The sequence below is a fragment of the Bison bison genome, unplaced genomic scaffold, assembly GCF_000754665.1.
Source record: "Bison bison bison isolate TAMUID 2011002044 unplaced genomic scaffold, Bison_UMD1.0 scf7180017864034, whole genome shotgun sequence".
Classification (NCBI taxonomy): domain Eukaryota; kingdom Metazoa; phylum Chordata; class Mammalia; order Artiodactyla; family Bovidae; genus Bison; species Bison bison.
The window spans coordinates 7,402,709-7,420,519 of NW_011494606.1; the positions used below are offsets into that span (position 1 = coordinate 7,402,709).

Consider the following 17,811-nt stretch of genomic DNA (forward strand, 5'->3'; position numbering starts at 1 on the left):
TTCCTATACACTAATAATGAGAAAATAGAAAGAGAAATTAAGGAAACAATTCCATTTACCATTGCAACGAAAAGAATAAAATACCTAGGAATATATCTACCTAAAGAAATTGAAGACCTATATATAGAAAACTGTAAAACACTGGTGAAAGAAATCAAAGAGGACACTAATAGATGGAGAAATATACCATGTTCATGGATTGGAAGAATCAATATAGTGAAAATGAGTATACTACCCAAAGCAATTTATAGATTCAATGCAATCCCTATCAAGCTACCAACCGTGTTCTTCACAGGGCTAGAATAAATAATTTCACAATTTGTATGGAAATACAAAAAACCTCGAATAGTCAAAGCTATCTTGAAAAAGAAGAATGGAACTGGAGGAATCAACCTGCCTGACTTCAGGCTCTACTACAAAGCCATAGTCATCAAGACAGTAAGGTACTGGCACAAAGACAGAAATATAGATCAATGGAACAAAATAGAAAGCCCAGAGATAAATCCACGCACATATGGACACCTTATCTTTGACAAAGGAGGCAAGAATATACAATGGATTAAAGACAATCTCTTTAACAAGTGGTGCTGGGAAAACTGGTCAACCACTTATAAAAGAATGAAACTAGAGCACTTTCTAACACCATACACAAAAATAAACTCAAAATGGATTAAAGATCTCAACGTAAGACCAGAAACTATAAAACTCCTAGAGGAGAACATAGGCAAAACACTCTCCGACATATCCTAACTTTTTAATGACATCCATTTTTTCCCTGTTAAGTTGTTTCAATTTTAAAATTAGGAACCCTTGCTGACACATCCACTGTCAACTGCCTGACTTTAACTGGACCTCTCTGTTTCTGGAAATAATCTTTTATAGCCCTCTGTCCATGTGTTCCAAATGTTTCCCATATTCCAAGTGCTTAAATCTAACATCCCTTCTCAGGATATGACCTTGCCTCCTACTTTACTTAACAAAAAAAAAATAGAATCCATCTGCCAAATTCCCTCATCCATTTTCTCTACATCAAAATTGCTACATCCAAATTTCTTATTTTAACAAAGTGGTTTGTAGATTATTTTACATTTTCTGTACAGATCTCCAAGTTTTTATTCAGCTATCTTTTCCTCTCTCTTATCTCAAAAGTATGTGTTTTCCTTTTCAGGGCTGACCTGCCTCACCTAGAGCCTTCTTTAACAATTGAGCTCTCCTTTCCTTTCTCCCACTCTCCTCCATTTACCATTTCACCCTCTTTAGTTCATTTCAGATCAACAGATCATTAAATCAGAAATTGTGAATGTCTGAGATTTTATTCTATTTGAAAGCTGATAGGTTAGCCTCCCACAGTTTTATAGACATATACCAAAAGAAAGCAGAAGACCCATAGGTCAGAGAAAAAGGCCATTTATTGCTCATGGGAAAAAACAAGAATCAACCAAAGTAGTGTTTTGAACCAGTTCCCCAAGCCCAGTTCCTATAAGGCAACCAGTGAGGGTCAGATGTTAACTGTGTGTGCAGCAAGGTTTGTTACAGGAGAGATAACCCCAAATAAATAAGACAGGCAGACCTTGTCTTTATTCTGAAATGTAAGCAAATCTTCACCAGGGAGGGAGATGAAAATTTTACTCCCCTGGAATGTCTTCAGGGAGAGAGATGTTCTCTCTGTTGTACCAGTCAAGAGACAGATCTTCCCTCTGCCACTGGGATAGACACCATTTCTAGTTTTCAAGGATGTTCACTGTGTAAATCCCTTGCATAGCAGAAACCCTGGACCATGCAGAAACATGCAATATTCCAATACATGATTTCCAGTAAAAAAAAATACGCAGGTTTCTCTTATCTCCTATCTTTAAAAATATCTCATATAGTCTGTGCTCACTGCCTTTGTTGTCTTACTTCCTTGCTTTTTCTTCTGCAATTCCACTGAAAACTATTCTCTTCAAGTTATCCCAGTCAAAAGTTCATTTCTTAATTATTCTTGACTTTTTGCAGAATTGAACAAAGGCTATACTTTCTTCCTTTTACCTCTAAACTACTCCACTGCTTCCTATGACTAGTCTGATTCTTAAGGCTCTCTCCCTTGCTCATCTCTCTTTTCTTCACCTTTTGGGCTTTTTCACTTTTACTGTAAAATGTGAACATATCACAGGTTGATTTCTCATTCTACATTTGTTTTCCCAAGTACCTTCTACTTTGAGTTGCAGCTATCACCTCTCTAGGTGATTATGATTTATTTCTTATATTCCAAAACTCACCTGTTATCTCTATTTCTGCCTATATGTAATAAATTTTAAAACTAAAAATCAATTACATGACCTGACTTTAAAAATTTTGTCAGTAGGACTTTGATTCTAATAGTTCTTTAGGTTCAAAACTTGAGAATGAGGAAAAGTAGACTCCCTTCCTGGTGACTCATACGGTTAAGAATCTGGCTGCAGTGCAGGAGATTCAGGTTCGATCCCTGGGTTAAGAAGATCCCCTGGAGAAGGAAATGGCATCCCACTCCAGTATTCTTGCCATGAGAATCCCATGGACAGAGGAGCCTGGACTGAGTTACTAACACTGTCAATTTGCTCAAATGCAACAGCCTTAACTCAAATTCTTTTTGGCATTCTGATCCATTGTCTATACTGACATCTAATAAATTACTCAAGCATAAAAACTATTATACAGTTTGTGAGAATTAAGGTCTAATATTTTTACAGTTTTACACAAGTCTTCCATTATTGGACGACTGCTTTTCCCTTCAGTTTCTACTTGTGCCATATTTCCTATACTCACTTACACCACAACAACATACCAAAGTACTTGCTTTGACCTAAATTCACTGCTCACTTATTCAAACAGTTTCTGCGCACTGGGACTATAAATATGAGTAAGTTACAGTCTCTCTTAAGAGGGGGATAAAAATGTGAATAAATGCCATAGAGTGTGATTTGTAATGCAAGGGTACAGAGTGGTTTCCTTCTTCCTGAGGCACTTATGGTGAAACAAAGATCAACACTCGAATAAGGTGTTGAAGGATAAATTAGAATTTGTTATGTGACCATGAAATCATATTTCAGGTAAAGTAAAAACATGTACAAAGGCATGGAGATGTGAAATGAAACCCCTTATCTGAAAGTTGTAAGTAACTCAGAATAAGCAGACTGTAAGACTGAAGACAGGGATAAAAGGATACAATGATGGGAAGGTGGAGCTAGGTGGTAAAAGGCCTTGCTGTATCAAAGGCGTGTGGGCTTTTTCCTGGAATAGTATGATCAGATTCATTTTTTTAGATACTAAAACTAGTGTATGAAAGTTTGAAGAATAAAAGATATTTACTAGAAGTTAAATATCTCAGAAAGCTACTGTATAACACAGGGAGTCCAGCCTAGTACTCTGTGATAACCTAGAGTGGCAGGATGAGGGGGAGAGAAGAGAGACTCAAGAGGGGGCAAATATATATATAATTATGACTGATTCCCGTTGTTGTACTACAGAAACCAACACAACATTGTAAAGCAATTTTCCTCCAATTAAAAATAAACATAATAAAAAAAGAATCTAAATATCTCTCCACATGATATTCATTACAGTGGGGAAAACAGTGTCTTAAACCTGGAGAAACCTGGTGGATACCATCTGATCAAACCAATGATCCAAGTTAACATCACAGTAATGGGGCAAATCAGCATCTTGAGCTTCATAATATAATGCACTAGAAGAATGCAGTGCGATCATTTCTGTGGTTTTCCTATCAAAATACATATTCTGAATCTAACATGAGGAACTATCTGATAAACCCAGTGAGAAGCATTCTACAGAATCACTGGTCTGAACTCTTTAAAACTGAATATCATAAAAGACAAAGGGAAAAAATAACAATTAAGGAATTAAGTATACAATAAACCTATGCACAATGTATAATCTTGGATTCCCTCCCCCACCCTGTGAATGGCACTTTGGGGAGCAAATGGCAAAATCTGAATAAGGTCTGCAGACTAGATAATGATACTTTATCAATATCAATTTTATTATTTTTATAATTATACAGGTTATATAAGATAATTTCCTTTATAAAGGAAGTATTATATACATTTAAATATTTAAAGGTAAAGGAGCATTGCATATGCAACTTACTCTTGAATGATTTAAGTCATATATAGTATGGATGTGAGAGTTGGACCATGAAGAAGGCTGAGCACTGAAGAACTGATACTTTCGAATTGTGGTGCTAGAGAAGACTCTTGAGATTCCCTTGGACAGCAAGGAGATCAAACCAGTCAATCCTAAAGGAAATCATATTTTGAATATTGATTGGAAGGACTGATGCTGAAGCTGAAGCTCCAATACTTTGGTCTTCTGGTGCAAAGAAACAACTCACTGGAAAAGACCCTGCCTGATGCTGGGAAAGATTGAGGGCAGGAGGAGAAGTAGGCGACAGAGAATGAGATGATTAGATGGCATCACTGAATCAATGGACTTGAGTTTGAACAAACTCTGAGAGATAGTGAAGGACAGGGAAGCCTGGCGTGCTACAGCTCATGGGGTCACAAAGATTTGAACACGACTTAGCGAATGAGTAACAAAAAAACATATTCATGTATAGAATTATTCACAGTATCCAAGCAGTATTATCCACAGTACCCACAGCAGCATTATTCACAGCATCCAAGAGGCAGAAGCTACTCAGGTGTCCATCAGGGGGTGAATATAAAACAAAATATAGTATATACATAAGTGGAATATTATTCAGGCTTAAAATGGAAGATAATTCTGACACATGCTCATGTGTGATGTACATGGATAAACCTTGAAGACATTATGCTGAGTGAAATAAGCCAATCACAAGAAGAAAAATATTGTATAATTTCTTTTATATGAGGTACCTGGAGTAGCCAAATTCATAGAGACAGAGATTGGAATGGTGATTGCCAAAGACTAGAGGGGAGAGGAACAGGGAGATATTGTTAGATGAATACAGAGTTTCAATTCAGGAGGATGAAGAAATCCCAGAGGTGGATGTTGATGGTGATGGTTGCATAACAATGTGAAGGTACTCAATGCAACTGAACTGTACATTTGAAAATGGTTAAGTTGTAGTTTTATGTTATATATATTTTAGTACAATTTTGAATAAAAATAAAACATGTAGAGAAGTGAGAATAAAGGGAAAATGGCAAAATGCCCAGTTATGTTCTAAAGATATAGATAGAGTTAAGAATGGAAGCAGAGAGACCAATTAAAAGGCTCTAGTAATAATTCAGTATAGTATTAGTGACAAAGAAAGATACATCTGAGAATGATTTAGTGGTACTATTTAGAGATTAATATGGTGATATTTTAGAATCCTTTATCACATCTAGCTTCTGGTAGATGGTGGCACTGTTAACCAAAATGTAATAGACACAAGTAAACTCACAAGCTGCTATCTTTGCCTGAGCATTTACCTAATACTCATTTCTCCACCATAACTTGACTCAAATGTAGCTTCCAAAGCCCTCCCTGGGCTTTGGAAAACCACTCTTTACAGGCTTTCCTGATAGCTCAGTTGGTAAAGAATCCACCTGCAATGCAGGAGACCTGGGTTCGATTCCTGGGTTGGGAAGATCCGCTGGAGAAGGGATATGCTACCCACTCCAATATTCTTGGGCTTCCCTTGTGGCTCAGCTGGTAAAGAATCTGCCTGCAACACAGGAGACCTGGGTTCTATCCCTGGGTTGGGAAGATCCCCTGGAGAAAGGAAAGGCTACCCACTCCATTATTCTGGCCTGGAGAATTGCATGGACTGTATAGTCCATAGGGTCGCAAAGAGTTGGACTCCGCTGAGTGACTTTCACTTTCACTGACTCTAGACAATCTCTCCTCTTTTGCCTTGCTGCTGCTGCTGCTAAGTCGCTTCAGTCATGTCCAACTCTGTGCGTCCCCATAGACGGCAACCCACCAGGCTCTGCTGTCCCTGGGATTCTCCAGGCAAGAACACTGGAGTGGGTTGCCATTTCCTTCTCCAATGCATTCCTAGACTGAATTAGTCTTTCTGCCTTCTTAGATGTTGTGACAGTATCTTTTGCATTGATATCACCATGTTTCAAAATAGTTGGTTTATCTCTGTCTTTCATACACTGAGCTCCTTGAGGGCAGAAACAGTTACTAGGTTTATGAATCCATGGTACCTTTCATAGTGTGTGCTCAGTAGTTGTTTGAATGAAATCAATAAGTTATTAAAAGACTAACATTAGGTTTCTTTATAACCTTCTGTACTTGCCTCTTTCTAGACTCCCCCACCCCAACCCCACTCCCACCCCCACTCAAAGTTCTTATCTATTTCAATAGTCTTGTAGCTAGTCTTTCTACGTTTATTTATTTTGGCTGAGCCTCATATGGACATATGCGATCTTAGTTCCCCAAGCAGGGATTAAACCTGTGCCCCCTGCAGTTGTGCAGAGTCTTAACTGCTGGACTGCCAGGGAAGTCCCTAGTCTTTCTACTTTTAGCCTAGTTTCTTTGTGGTTGCCTGTACATTGATGCCAGATTAATGAAGTATTTTGGAGTGCTTACATGAAAACCTTCATTATCTTCCCACTATATAAAAAGTAAAATCCAAATTAACCAGTCAGGAATTTAGACCTTCCACCCATGTTCTCAGAAGTTACCATGTTTATTTCAAATTCACCTTATCTACGCTTAATCTTGATTCATCAAGTATTTGAGGACCTGCCTCTTGCAAGACTTTATGAAAGAAGTAAGTTTACTAAATATATGTTCATCATCTTTGTGTTCATTTTTTGGTCCTTTGTTTCCTTTAATGACTTCATTTCATCTTAAGGGGAAATAATATTTGGAGAACACTCAGCCATATTCATATTTAAGTAAGTTGTTCCATCTTAAGATACATTTAAAATAGGTTACAAGCCATCCAGCACAATGTTTGGCTCAAAATAAAAGTTCAATAAATGTATATTTATTTCAGTTTAAAATATTACATATTGAAACTGAATTATTTCAGTTTAAAAATTTTAATTTTAAAATTTAAAGATAGAAATTCAAGTTTAAAATTATACCAAAGAAAGTTATTAATTTATTATATTAAGCTTTTGAAAACCTGCCTATTTTTGCTTCAATGGTTGAACTGTTAACATTTGAGGTTTACTTGCTATTATTACTTGTTGTATCACTTTGAAACACATATTCAAAGCAAATTTAAAAATACTATATTACACATGTTTTCAAAATCTTTTTTCTATACTCTCTTTATAGGTTATATGTAAAGTCAGATGTGCAACTGAACTTGACAAACACAAGTAAGTTTCATGAGTAGCATATGTAAATTTTGTTTACAGTATACTTCTCAAGGTAGAAGGCTTGGTAGTTGAGGGTGCTTTAGCAGTTTTGTAGAAGATCATGTATTTAGATTAGTTCACAGAAAGTGAACTGAGTAATCTGGCCTTCCCCCCTCAGCAGTATTGCTGCAGCATACCTGTTTTGGTGCTCTGCCACTGTCCCACTTCAGATGTCAAATGTAGTTTCATAGGGTCCACAAATTCTCAAGATCGACTATACTCTCATAATCAGATTATGCTGTTTGGAGTGAGAATGTATAGTGTCATTCCATGAAATATTTAATGTTTCTGTACTGATTCACCTCAAAAATGAGATTGCTAAACCGGGGAGTCAGGAGCCTTGGATTTCAGACCAGTTCTTCTATAAACTTGCCAGCAGTGCTCCTCATCTAACCTCTTGATGCTTTTTTTCTTAAACCACTATAATTCCCTGGATGTATGGATAATTTCAAGGTTCATTTTAGGTTTCAAGCTATATAATTATTATTTTTATTATTTAACCTGAGAGAATATTAAGATCTAAACTTCTCAAACTAGAATCCTTGTATTTTGCATGTATACTTAATAAAGATTGATTGTTACAGATTACACATTGCCTTCCATTTTCCTTGTGTAAATTACTTACAAAGGCAAACAATGTTTTATGATTCCCACTAGTAAAAGTAATCCAAAGTAGAGGCTACTAGAATGGCAAATAAATTTCTTGATCGTGTTAATTTGGAGTATAAATGTATTTGAATTGAGTTACTTTCGTATAGATAGCTGTTCCAGCTACTTGATACAGAGAGCCACACCTTACCTGAAGAGTTTTTATGAAGTGGTCTAATTTTTCTTAAGGGGAAGTAGTTTAGCATTCTACTTTGGGAGTAGTTCTGTATGCATAATAAATATGCCACTTTAGAAGAAGATGAGATATTGATGGGTATATGAAACTCTACATATATTGTCCCTATGTTCCTCTTTAGTCTTGTTTGAAATAAATGTTTGCTATAATCAGATGTTCATAAAGGGGAGAATTGTTTAAAACACATTTCCCTTACCTTCTAAAGTTAATATTAGTGATCAATTTAAATTTATATATGGTATATTAATTTTCCAAGCAAATTTTAGAAGCCTGCTAATTCTTAGAATGGAAAGGTCAATGAAAATATGCTCAGCAGTTACAAAATGAAAAATTCAGGATTACTTTAATTAGTTAAGATAATCCTATATTACTCTTCCTGATAGAGGCAACTGAATTCAAGTCCACATGAGATTATTTTTAAACTCATGGTTTAAAATCTGATGCCATTTTTAAATAGCTTAGTTACTAATATCATAATTGCAAAAATATCCTAAGTAACTCTGTGTAATTATTAAATTTGTATTTAATGAAATTATAAACAGTTTAAACTGAAGGAATTATTGTACTTAAAGTAACACACTAATTCAGTATTAAATTTAGCTTCTCATTAGTTTTATAAAAATCTAATAAATTCATTTTTTCTTTCAGAATTCTGTTGCATTTGGGCTTTATATTGGCAAGCCTTCTCTTTTTAGTGGTGAACTTGACTTGCGCGATGTTAGTCCATGGAGATGTCCCAGAAAATCAGTTGAAATGGACTGTGTTTGTTCGAGCATTAATTAATGATAGCCTGTTTATTCTTTGTGCCATCTCTTTAGTTAGTTACATATGCAAAATTACAAAAATGTCATCAGCAAATGTCTACCTCGAATCAAAGGTAAGTGTGTTTTTTAAATTTATACTTGACAAATCCTCATCATTAAATTTATACTTGACAAATTTATACTTCAAATCCTCATCTTATGAACCATATTTTAATGGAAATTTTATATTTCTTTAAAAAGCATTCTGAATGTCAGGTACATTTCTGAGCATGAAAGAATGGTCACAAGAAATTAAAAAGTATTCAAAAATTGGTGCTCACTAAACCATGGTTTTTTTAAACAAAGACACTTATCTTGAACATATTGTATTTTCTATGATATATCCTCTGCATTGGAGGCTATAATTAAACTACATAAGCCAGAATGTATACAAATGTATCACAAATAGTCTGATATTCAACTAAGTTGCTATACTAACAACTTAGGTTTCATCAGTAAGAGTGGCAGTATTGCCATTTAACAGATTTACCACTTTATGTCTATATATATTTGGGTTAGCAATGTCAAGATGTCATACTGGTATAGTGTTGTTTATTTGTATAAAGTTTTAGAAAATGTTACTTCACTGCATAATATGAAGTCCCTATGGTATTTGAAACAGCTAGTCATGTAACTGAATTTATAAATGCCTTGCTTCTCCCTTTCCGGATACTTTTGGGTCAGGAAACAAAAGCCAATGTTAACCCATTAACAGAGAACCATGAATGTTTCTGCTGTTGCTGATTGACAGTATGGATGAGTGATGAATCGGTATCACAGTGTATATGTGGCATTGGGTGTGGGGTATATGCGTATGGATATTGGGGTGGGGGGTTATATGTACATATGAGGTTGCTTTAATTTGGCATCATTGCCTATTCACTGACAATAAGCAAGATAGTTTCTTAAACAGTTCTCTGAAATATTTTTTAGACTTCTGTATTATTATTACCCTTAATATAATCCTACTAAAGCATGAAAATCAACTTGTCCCTTAAGTTTAGGTGAAGATTTTAATTTTATTTTTTAAACTTATATCAATAGAAATATAAATATAGAAACAAAAATAGAAATAGAGGAGAGAAAGAGAGAGACATAGACTTACTTTCAAACCCATTAATCTTGCCTGGAAATTTTTTAATTCAACTTCTAACAGTTTACTTCCTAAAAGTCAAATATTTTAGTTAATTCTGGCTTCCATATAAGTGTTAAGAAGAATACAACCACCGTTGTTGTGGTGCATAATCTTTTGATGTAGCAACAGCATCTTTTCATAGTGTGACAACATCAGGATAAATTCCTTACCTCTTTGGTCTAGTGATAAAACATAAATAAATGAGGCTGAATTTGAAGGCTTATTTTCTGAATACTTAGAAACTTTAAGTTTGGTTTTGCTCACTGTGATATACAGAATTCTCTGGATGTAGTTAAGTTACCAATGTGAGGAGGGAAGTTAATCTGATAATTCCTCCAGAATTAAATACCTTCCCATCACTATCATATGAAAGATATTCACTTAAATTTAAAAGTGCATGTATTCAGAATTCTCTCGGAACACTACAGAGAAACATGTTCAAATACATACCTATAAAGGTAAATATAATATGAGATAGTAAATTATTTGTATTATACTGTTCTGTAGTTCTTGGTTTTCCTAATTAGGTTTATTCAAATAGTACATCATCTTGCTTTCACATTTTCTTTGTAAAATCTCTAGACTCATTTTTGTTTTTTGACTTCTATAACAATATATAGTAATGGCCATTTCTTTTATTCAATTAGCAAATGTTTGTTGAGCATCTGTCTCCTCCACTTTCAAACTGACCTTGTTTCTTGCTATCCCTAAGAGAGTTTCCTTAGAGTTCAGACTTTGGTCTTCTGTTTTTCTCTTTATTCTGCCTTCCTTCTTCTACATAATCAGGATAATGAGATCCTCCATGATTTATCTCAGTCTTACCAACCTTATTTCTAAGTAGTACAGGTATGCTTCTCTGTCTCTATACCCTTAGGCTGTTTCATCTTCCCAAAATGTCTTTCCACTCCCAGTGCTTTATTCCGTGGTTTGTCCTTATCTTACCCAACTTTAAGGCATAACTTTAATGTTTCTCCTTTTTATGACCTTAATTTTGTCCCTTCTTCTTCATCTCCAAAATAAAATTTAGAAATAATTTTCTGTTTGAATTCTCTTAATTTTATTCTTTTAGCTACTAGATCAGTGCTGTGACTTGGTTCTTTTTCAAAGTAGCAACTCTGACTTGCTTTTTAAATATTCATTATTATGATTTTGAATAGTTAATTTCTTCTCTTTCAGTTTCTGATTTTCTTAGGTATGTAAGGTTGTTACTTTGTTCCATATCTATGTTCTTATATAGATACTTAATTTATTATTTTAAATTAAACTAATAAAGGCATTTAGAGCAATGTGTTTTCTCAAGTACTGCCTTGGCAACTTTCCATAATATCATTACTGTGTATTATAGCAACATCCTTTGGATTTCAGCCATGTCTTAAATACTACATATTTACACATTGGTGTGAATTAGATATTATCTCTACACATAGATAGATACTGTTCTACTTTCACTTTGGTGAAAAGTCTAATATTCAGATATATGTTCTCTTTGGGCCCCCTAACTTCCACAGAAGTTATCAGTTTTACCCTCTGCATGATTGTCCATGCATATGACTCTGGCCTCCTAAACAATGTAGAATTTCTGTACTCCAGGTTCTTGTTGGAGAAAATGTTAGTTTTTAAACTCAAAAGCTTAATTGCCAGAAACATTACCTGAAGGATATACAATCTATCCATAATCTCATCTATTCCATATATATCCTCTGCTCAATCCAGTTCATTATAGAGTTGTATTCTGAGACTGCATTATACCCTGGATAGAATTGTCTTTCCTGACATATACTGGCACATCATACTTTGGTCTATGTCAGGAAATGTGTAAGAAATTTCTTGTGAGAAACGTTTGTCTTAAAGTCTTATCGTATTATGTTGTTGTTCCCTAGAAAAGATCTTTTTCTCCAGTTGAGTACCAAGAAAAATATTAAAGTTCTTTTCCCTGGCTACTGTGTTGTGCAGCGGCAAATCTGTGGCTCATCTTTATATCAATCACAGGTGATCTTATGATACCCAGGTTTGTTCCGGGTCTACCTCTCATTTCATTTCACATTCTTACCGCATCCCCACATCTTACCCCATCCTTTTTCATATATATTGATTTTTTAATTAATTTGAAATGACCTTAGTGAGAGACAGTGTATCATAGTGATTAAGAGCTAAAAAAACAAAAAACAAAAAAAAACCAAACCCTGGGATCAGAGAGATAAGGATATAAATAGATCCTATCTCTCTTGTTCATTGGTTGTATGACCAATTGAGCAATTGGACAAGTAATGAAACTGTGCAGATTGTTCAGATTGGGATTTGAACCCATGGTCTTGATATCACACACCTGGTCTCAGCCCTTAATGAAACTCAGATTCTTGATGTTTCACTGAAGAAAGAATTCAGTGAGAGACAAAGTGATAGGTAAGAAGTGGATTTATTTAGAGAGAAACACATCTACAGATGGAGTGTGGGCCATCTCAGAAGGCAAGAGGCCCTGAAATACAGGGTGGTTAGTTTTTATGTATTGGGTAATTTCATAGGCTAATGAGTGGAAGGATTATTCCAAATATTTTGAGGCAGGGACAGGGATTTCCAGGAATTGGACTATTGTCAACCTTTTGGTTTTGACAGTCCAGCTTGAAATTGTCATGGCACTGGTGGGTGTGTCACTTAGCTTTTGCTAATGTGTTATAATGGGCATATAACGAGGTCCACTGGAAGTCAGATCTTCTGCCACATTGGACCTAGTTGGTTCTAACTAGTTTTTGTCATGTCCTATGACTATATCATTCTTTTAAAAGTTGTTCCTTGCCACCTTCCCTCCTGTTTCAGTAACAGCATCTCTAATGGTCACTCTCCTGGTCTGTAAAATGAAAATAATGATAATGTTGATCTCATAGGTTGTTTGAGGATAAGAGTAGTACCTACCTTATAATGTTGTTATAAAAATTAAATTAAAATGCATATAAAGTGTTTAGTATAATTCCTAGCACTTAGGACGGCCTTATAAGTGTTAGCTATTATGATCCTAATGTATACAAAAGAATGGTAATGTAGCTTCAAAAAGTTCTTGAATACCCAAAATTGTTGGCAAAATGTGTCTGGAGACAGATCCTCTATATATCAAATTCTCCAAAGGAACAGTGAAAAAGATAAGAATTACTGGAGAATAGGATTTCTCTTTTAAATAGTTTAATTTTGACTCTTTATATTCCATTCTGCACAGATTTTGTAAGGGTTGAAGTCTCCGACATTTCATATAATAATTGAGTCATTTTTCTTAGAAATTTTTGGAACATGTATTGTTGAAAGTATATAATGACCTTTTTTATTTGTTTTTTAATTTTTTTCTTAATATTATTTTTAAACTTTTTGTATATTGCTAACATTTCAACTGTGTCTCATTAACTTTAGATAAAATGTTTCTTTTTTACAAACTCTTTATAGGGTAAACAAATATATTATATTTATTAATATGATCATTTGTCAGTATTAGTCCTTTTCTCCAATTAAGTTTTTTTTTTTTCGTTTTCTTTCTTTTTTTTTTTTTAATTTTATTTTATTTTTAAACTTTACATAATTGTATTAGTTTTGCCAAATATCAAAATGAATCCGCCACAGGTATACATGTGTTCCCCATCCTGAACCTTCCTCCCTCCTCCCTCCCCATACCATCCCTCTGGGTCGTCCCAGTGCACCAGCCCCAAGCAATTAAGTTTTTTAAACTGCTCTTTGCTTTGCCTTTCTTTGTTTGTTTTCTGTGGTATATTTGAATTTATTTACTTTTAATCAGAATTATAATATAACTTTTAACATTAAAATACATACAATAAAATTATTTTTATTCTAATATTAATTTCCATTTTAGGAAAAATAAGCATATTTATAAGAATATAGGAGACATGTTATTTTTAATGGATAAAATAGTGGCACAAAAAAGGTTTCAAATTAGTTAATTTAATTTGAGTGGTCTTTCATGCAGATAACCCCAACTTGCCATTATAGGAGCCAAAATAATGGCAAGTTGGGATTATCTGTATGAAAGGCCACTCAAAGTTAGGGTGAGTACAAAAGTTGAGCTTTTAGCCTTACATCTCTGATTAAGGACATGTACAATTTTATATCTGGATAAGAGTGTAAAACAAATCATTGTCTGACTCAAGGTTAGTTTGTCTCCCTGCCTAGTTAGCTGTTTGCAAATAATGCATTTTCTGTCTGTCTTTCCTGAATGTCTAACAGTTTTAATTACTATGCAAACCTTTCTGACCCATGTTCTCTTAACTCTTGATCCATATTAATTACTATATTGGGATGGAAGGCATCATCAGCATCTTGCAGAGACACAGTAACTTTTCAACTAAACTATACTTTTGACCATTCATGGAGACCAGCTGATCCTATAAGACTAAAGAAGTAGTTTATGATTACTTGCTGCTGCTAAGTTGCTTCAGTCGTGTCCGACTCTGTGCAACCCCATAGACGGCAGCCCACCAGGCTCCCCTGTCCCTGGGATTCTCCAGGCAAGAACACTGGAGTGGATTGCTATTTCCTTCTCCAATGCATGAAAGAGAAAAGTGAAAGTGAAGTCTCTCAGTCATGTCTGACTCTTAGCGACCCCATGGACTGCAGCCTACCAGGCTCCTCCGTCCATGGATTTTCCAGACAAGAGTACTGGAGTGGGGTGCCATTGCTTTCTCCGAAGTAATAGGCTAAAATACCATTAATGTCTGTCATCCACCACCCTGAAATATGACTTTGCCAGAATTTGTTGAGGATGATGGTTAAAAAAACCCCAAAAAACCAGAGCCTGCATCATCCTCTATAATAGATATGATTGCTACCTTCCCAGTATTCTGATTTCTCTCTTGAGTCACTGGAATTTTTTTCATTCATTTTAAGCTGTGGTGCTTCTTTAATTTACTGCCTTCATTATTCCAGTTCTTATACTGCAAGTCTTATTTCCTATTCTGTTGCTGAACCAATCTACCACACACTTGTCCCTTTTGAAAAATCCCTGCTTACAACACTGGGTTTATATCTGTTATCTCTTCCTAAGCTCAAGTACCTTTCCTTTATACTTCTAAATTCTTCTACTAGACCAGCCAGCATTTTCAGAATTTTTAAATTTTTCCATGGACATAAAGTTCATCAACTTAAAGCCATCTTATCTGTAACAGTAGAGTCATTAAAGCCAGAGATCTAATTTCACTATGTCTTAGCACCATGAAACTATTTTTAAAACTGTTTAGGCCTTATAATTATCAAAATACATTTTAAATTTACTAATTGAGATTACTTTGTTTTCTTATTTTTGATGCTTAGTTTGGCATTCTAATTTCAAAATGGAAATAGCATTTGTGAGATGGATTCAGAAACATGTGCAGGGTTCTACTTCTGCTATTGGCCAAGTAGCTTCTATTGGACTCAACCTTCTGCAGAAAGCAAAGATAAATCCTGGAAAAAATATAAAAAGCACTGACAACACTGGAGAGCAGCCTCTTAGAAGAAGGAACTGACACTGCGTGAGTTTCCTGTTTTTTACAGCTTCTAGCCTGAGGAAAAGTCCCGTCCATGGGGCAGCCAAAACTTGAAGAGAAACCTGCTGTTTTACTTGCTTGAAGAATCACAGGGCAAAATTCAAGAAACTATTCCAGATGAAAAGTCAGTGGAAAATCTCAGGAAGAAGACAGCCAAGTAGAGGAAGGTCCAAATTCTGATTTAAACTCTGCCAAATTTTTATCTGATACCTGAACTAGACGTGTTCAGGATATACTCTAAGCAGCAGCACAGTGAAGGTTAAAGAAATTGAACTGAGAGTTCAGCTGCTATTCATACATGAGAGACAGTTTGAGATTTGAGTCTAGCCAGCTTAATCATTTGCTAAAAATAAAAAAATTTTAAGGGAAAATAAAAAAAATCAATATATTTTAGAAAACTATAACAGCATCCAAACTCTAAAACATGGCACTCACAGTGTCCAGAACAGAATCCAAGGTCACTAGGTATATGAAGAAACAGGAAAACTATAACTCATACTCAAGAGCAGAAAGAAAAACTCAAAAAGCAATCATTGGTGGCAGTCCCAGATGTTGACCCAGATGTTGAATTTATTAATGATTTATAGTATGCTCAAGGATGTGAAGTAAATATACATTAATACTTGAATGAATGAATAAATAAGAACTCTTAAGAGAAATAGAAACTATTTTTTAAAACTATCAGAAAGTTTAGAATTTAAAAATACAGTATTTAAAATTAAATAGTCACTACTTGGGCTTAGCAGCAGATTGGAGATGAAAGAAGAGTCAGTGAACTTAAATCAATCAGAAATTATCCAATTTGAAGACCAGAGTATGCTGGGGGACAGGGAGGGGAGATGACAATGAAATGAACAGAGTCTCAGGGTCAGATTATGTAGAATTGGAATTCCCAAAGGAAAAGAGGAAGAAAATGAAATTGGGAAAAAAAACGTGTGAAGACATATGACCTAAATTTTCCAATTTTGATGACAGACATATATTTGCAATTTCGTGAAGCTCAGCAATCCCAATCAGGATAACTAGAAAGAAAATCTCACCTAGGTTCATTGTAGTCAAGGTGCTTAAAGTGAGAGTGAAAGTGTTATTTGCTCAGTCATGTCCAACTCTTTGTGACCCTTTGGATGTGGCCTGCCAGGATCCTCTGTCCATGGGATTTCCCGGGCAAGAATACTGGAGTGGGTTACCATTTCCTCCTCCAGGGAATCTTCCTGACCCAGGAATCGAACCCACGTCTCCTGTGTCTCCTACATTGCAGGCGAATTCTTTACCCACTGAGCCATCAGGGAAGCTCTGAAGTGCTTAAAACCTAAAAAAAAAATTTTTGCAAATAGAGAAGAATGACACATACATAAGGGAACATTGATTCAAAGGATCAATCACTTCTCATCAGATGTAATAGAGCCTGAAGACATGGAAACAATATCTTTGAAATGCTAAAAGAAAAATATTGTCAATTCTAAAATCTATATCATGCAAAAATATTCTTTAAGAATCATGAAGAAGTAAAAACATCTTCAGATAAAAGAAAAAGAAAACAAAGAAGATTCACTACCAACAGACCTACACTATAAGAAATGCTAAGAAAATTTTACAGACTGAAGAAGAATAAAATTGGCTTGAATTTTAGCCCTTCAGGAAGGAATGAAGAACACAAGAAATAAAAAATATGTGGGTAAATATAATTTCTTAATTTCTTTAAAATAAATATGACTGTGCAAAGCAAAATTGATAATGTGAGGCTTAGGTGTGTAGATATAATACATAATTCTCAGTATAGTATATAGAACAACTACAGCACTGTAGCATAAAGGATAGGGCCTATATTGTTGCAGTTCTTATATTTTACACCAGGTGGTATAATATTAACAATTATTTGGACTATGAAAAGTTAAGGATATATTTTATAGTCCCTAGAGCAGTGATTCTCAAACGTTTTGGTATTGAGATCCCATTACAATACTAAGAATTACTGAGGACCCCAAAGAGATTTTGTTTATATAACTTATATATACCTATATATACATTTTAGAAAAAATGATAAATTAAAAATATTCATTTATTCATTAAAATATCAATAACAAATCTATTCTATGTTAACATGAATAAAATGTTTTTATGCTAAATAATTATATTTTCCAAAACAAAAGTAAGTTAGTGAAAAGATTGACATTGTTATACATTT

General features: G+C 34.6%; 1 protein-coding gene across 1 annotated transcript in view; it reads left to right on the forward strand.

The window, feature by feature from the left end:
• Positions 1-17,811, forward strand: part of GPR137C (G protein-coupled receptor 137C) — a 60,814-nt gene that overhangs the window by 28,299 nt on the left and 14,704 nt on the right. The window contains exons 2-3 of the mRNA XM_010834577.1: positions 7,243-7,286; positions 8,818-9,046. Coding sequence (XP_010832879.1) covers positions 7,243-7,286; positions 8,818-9,046 — 273 coding nt within the window. The remainder of the gene's footprint in view (positions 1-7,242; positions 7,287-8,817; positions 9,047-17,811) is intronic.